General features: G+C 40.7%; 1 protein-coding gene across 1 annotated transcript; it reads left to right on the top strand.

Annotated features, from left to right (window-relative positions):
• Positions 1-1,420: 1,420 nt before the first annotated feature.
• On the top strand, positions 1,421-4,644 carry LOC104957925 (carcinoembryonic antigen-related cell adhesion molecule 5-like; the record flags this gene model as incomplete). Its single annotated transcript, XM_010785601.1, has 5 exons — positions 1,421-1,581; positions 2,009-2,323; positions 2,412-2,687; positions 3,907-4,185; positions 4,384-4,644. Coding segments are annotated over exons 1-5 (1,195 nt in total), but the record flags the coding sequence as incomplete, so codon positions are not given.
• Positions 4,645-4,980: the final 336 nt, after the last annotated feature.

Genomic DNA, 4,980 nt, shown 5'->3' with positions numbered 1-4,980 from the left:
GCTTTTCTTTCAAAACAAAGATGCCAACTGGGGTGGCAAGGCTATTTTTTAGGGTGGCAATTGCCACCCCATGCCACCCCGGTAGATCCGCCCCTGGTCGTTACGAGAACTAAATAGAAATAGCTCACCTGAGATGACTCCCAGGATGATGAAGTGTATCACAGCTTTTTCTATGTTTTCCTGCATTATCATCAAACAACCTAAAAAGGGGATCACAGATCTTCAGCTTTGCTTTGCTTATTACATTACATTACATTACATGTCACTTAGACGCTTTTATCCAAAGCGACTGTGACAAAGGTAACTTCGCCACTATGGACTGACGGCTTTGGGCCGGGTAATATTGCACTTTATTAGCGTGATTGCACAGTACAGTTAACATTGCGTATTTGTACATCATTTATACTAATTATTGAAGTAGTATTTTTTAGCTGATTAAACCGTATTTATTGGAGTGTCGTCTGGCAGGTGCTGGTCGGGTCCTCGGCTCCGCCTGAGAATATAGGGGAGTTTGCGAGAGCGCCGAGAGCATGTATGCTGGTGGGGATGACAGCGGTTGAGTGTAATCAGGGTGCAAAATATGTTGATGTCTGTGGCTGCTGAATGTGCGCACCTGGGGCCCTGGGTTGTCTCCTTCCCCCTCACCTGTGTCTAATTGCTCCCCCTCACCTGTGTCTTGTTAGTCTGTATATTTAAGTGCTGTTTCTTGTAGTGCTGAGGGTGTGTGTGAGATCGTTGTGGCTGCAGGATGTGAGAAAGGAGAACAGCATGATTGAGGCTGTGAACTTTGTGCACATGTTTTTGAATAAATGCCCACGTCGGGTTATATTTTTGGACGTTCTGCCTCTGCCTCCTTGCTTGGTATGGGCCGCTCAACGGTCAGTCTCACAGCAACTTACATACGTTCAGTATTGTGGACAATCCCCACAGGAGCCATTTGGGGTGAAGTGTCTTGCTTATTTCAGATAAGACAGAAGAAGGCAGCCCTTTGTGGGCAGGGCGTTCGTATAATTATGCCTCTAAAAGGTTTACCTTACCAGAACTGTTGTTGATCATTGACAGTGTACGCAACAAGCAATTTATGAAAAGTCACACCTAACACTGCCCAACAGCGATACTGGTATTGTTTTCCCCTGGTGAGCATTTGTGTGTGTCATTTTAAACATTTATGGTGCAATCACAAAACTTTATAAAAGTGGGAGAAAAGCCACCTGGTCAATCTTTGCATCATGTCTGGTGTGACTCCACAGCACCATGGTATCTACATGTTGTTTGGACATAATACAAACCAAGCTCTTTTATGAGAGGCCATTTTTCTATTAATTATAAAAGGGTCATTTATAAATTGCTTGTTGTGTACACTGTCAATGATCAACAGCAGTTCTGGTAAGGTAAACCTTACGGGGCGGGGTGTTACTTATAGTAACACCCCGCCCACGAAGGGCTGCCTTGTTCTGTCTTATCTGAAATAAGCAAAGCAAAGCTGAAGGACTGTGATCCCATTTTTAGGTTGTTTGATGATAATGCAGGAAAACATGGAAAAAGCTGTGATACACTTCATCATCCTGGGAGTCATCGCAGGTGAGCTCTTTCTATTTAAAGTGTTTGTTCATTTATTTATCAAAGAGAAACCATTCATTATTGACAGAAAGTAAGTTTCTCTCTGTTGGAAGCTGTTTCCCTGTTGTTTAAATCTAAATGTTGGCGATAAGTAATGTTCTTCACATAAGGGAGGGGTTAATGCCGATTTTTCTGTGTAAACATGTCAACTACTTCAGCTGGTTAGTAACTTGAAGATTGCCCTGACTTTATTCACATTGTTTGTTTGGTTCAAGAGCTGAAAGTAATTTAGAAATACTGTAAAACTAAAACTTAGCATTGAAAACGGTCTTTCACGTCCCGATAAACTGTTTATAAGCTTCCACAGAGCAGAAATATTACTTTGTCTGCTGCTGTATTGTGTTTTGAATGATTTCCAAAGCAGGTCCCTCTCTCTGTCTCTCTCCAGGTTTAACTGAAGGAGCTGGTGTGTTGCCAGACGGTCTGAATGCAGCTGTGGGAGGGAAAGTGATGTTCACCACAACACTGACTCCAGGAACAACATTTCAATCAGTGAACTGGAAATTTGGTGCTGAAAATATATTTACTTGGAATGTTAACAACTTCCCTGCACCAGAGTATGAAGACAGGATCACTTTTATCATGTCTACTGGATCTCTGGAGCTCAGGAACCTGGCTCGAAATGACAGTGGAGAATACTCAGTAACCATTTTTCTACCTGGAGAACCGCCACAGACAGGGATCACAATACTGAACATAAAAGGTGAGAGAACTTTTCAAACGTTGCATCTCGTTTAGTGTTGGATGAACTTATGAGGTGGTGGCAAATATGACTTGTGTTTCACCCACAGCACCAGTCTCCAATGTAACGGTAACCCCCAGCAGCGCAGAGCAGGTGGAGTTCAGCTCCGTCAGTCTGTCCTGCTCCTCCTCTGGATCCCCTCTCTCTTTCCTCTGGCTGAACAGCAGCTCTGAGGTTACAGGAAGTGACAGAGTTCAGATCACTGATAGGAACTCCACTTTAACTATAAATAATGTGACGCGCCACGATAAGGGACCATTCAGTTGTCAGGTGACGAATCTTGTCAGTGAGGGAACCAGTGCTCCACTAACCCTACTCATCATCTGTGAGTTACTAACCTTTATGTTTCCTTCAAATCCCAGACAATTAAAAAAGTATTTATATTGAGTCAGGGTTCATGTCATCATGAGTACCCTTTCCCTCAATATTAACATTACTTATGCAACATTTGGAGGCATATTTCTTTTAAATTGTTTTGTTTTGTTTTATTCATACTGTATGTGAAATGTAATAGTTTTAGAAGAAATAACATTCCTGGTGTCAATAAGTAAAAAGTCAACAAAAAACATTATTTATCTGTGGTATGGTTGGGAGATATGGATTTTTATAAAAATGTCTCAATATAGATATTAATATAATAATCTACGGGTGACATATGGTGCTTTCAAAAAATATTTACACAATGAAATATTTAATAAATTATCATAAGTAATGTGGATAAAATCACTTAATAAGTACAAACATATGATAAATCATTAAGACAATTCCACCACTTTACTGCAACACAGCATTAATGTTGTGATTTCGTAGAGTATCAATATATTGCCCAGATCTTATGTGTGATGTTTTTCTTTGCTGCCGTTTACTCGCTATAATTTATGGGTAACCATATGTTTTTTTGTTTTCTGCCACAGTTGGGCCAGAAAATATAAATCTGATAATATCTCCGTCACAAGAATACTATGACGAAGGATCAGACATCATCCTAACGTGCTCAGCTGACTCCGGACCTCCTGCCTTTGTTCAGTGGTTTCTGTACGGAGCCCTGATGTCTGATACTGGATCAGATCTCCGTCTGATGAACGTTCATATGAGTCAGAGTGGGAACTACAGCTGTCAGGCCTTCAACAACAAAACTCTGATGACTCAAACATCTCAGACTGTAGTTGTCTCTGTACGAAAATGTAAGTTGAGGAGAATTACTTCTTGTTGATCAAATAAGTAGCATTGTTTGCTGTTAAAAGTCAACAATGTCACTTAAACTACCACCAAAAATAAACAATCTGAAAATACAATTGCCAGTTCAATGCCAGTCTGACAACATATTAACAAAATCTGAATGTCTCTCTGTTGTGCATAACAGTTTGTATAATGCCAAAATAGTGTTTTTGGTCCTTGAGCGAAAGAGTATCTCCTCTAGTGGCAATGCGCAGCCAGGCATTTTTATATATCTGGATTGATTCCCAGCTACTGCAGGGTTTCATTCTTCAGTACCTTTATGAGCTGGGGGCAAATATATGATATGTTTTGTGTTTCACCCACAGCACCAGTCTCCAATGTAATGGTAAACTCCAGCAGCACAGAGCTGGTGGAGTTCAACAGCTCCGTCAGTCTGTCCTGCTCCTGCTCTGGATCTTTCCCCTCTTTCCTCTGGCTGAACCGCAGCTCTGAGGTTACAGGAAGTGACAGAGTTCAGATCACTGATGGAGGATCCACTTTAACTATAGTTGATGTGACCCGCTACGACCAGGGACCCTTCACGTGTCATGTGTTCAATCTTTTCAGTGAGGGAAACAGTGCTCCACTAGACCTCACCATCTACTGTGAGTTACTAACCTGCATGCTCAGTATATACACCAAATCCAATCTAGGTGCAATCAGAGTTTAGATAATTGTCCGATTTAAGTGGGTTTTACCTTGTTTAGTTTGATTCACGCATGGGTTTTAAATAATACAAACAATATCCTTGTATATGTATAACAATGCAGTTGTGAATACTAACTTTTTGCTGCTAAATTCAGATGGCCCAGAAAATACTATTTTAACAATATCTCCGACAAAAGAGCACCATCAGGAAGGATCAGACATCAGCCTGTCCTGCTCAGCTGACTCCGGACCTCCAGCCCAGTTTAAGTGGTTTCTGAATAGAGACCTGCTGTCTGATGGACCAGAGCTCAAATTGGTGAACGTTCAGCAAAACCAAAGAGGAAACTACAGCTGTCAGGCCTTTAATGACAACACTCTGAGATATGAAACGTCTCAGCCTTCAGTTGTTTCTGTGGGTAAGTTTGAAATAGCACGGTTAGTGGAAATATTTGAAGATAGTGTCCACTAGCATAATATGTGTTAGTTAAAAGATGTACTCAAAATAATGTGTCTATATATTAAATAAAAAAGCAATAAAGTCCTATGCTTCGTGCCCTGCAGACAGACAACGTGTCTAGCCATTTAATATAAAGGAAGATTTAGGAGATAAAGAAACAGATATTTGGCCTTAAGGAATTAGTAGAAAAAGAGTAACGTCTCAGCCTTCAGTTGTTTCTATACTGAGTAAGTTTGCATTGAGAGGTTTAATGCATACAGTATAGGTGTGATAAGAAAGGTGTACTCAAATCAAC

Source organism: Notothenia coriiceps, unplaced genomic scaffold (assembly GCF_000735185.1).
Source record: "Notothenia coriiceps isolate Sejong01 unplaced genomic scaffold, NC01 NC01_scaffold00028055, whole genome shotgun sequence".
Taxonomy (NCBI): Eukaryota; Metazoa; Chordata; class Actinopteri; order Perciformes; family Nototheniidae; genus Notothenia; species Notothenia coriiceps.
This window is presented reverse-complemented; position numbering and strand designations above follow the sequence as displayed.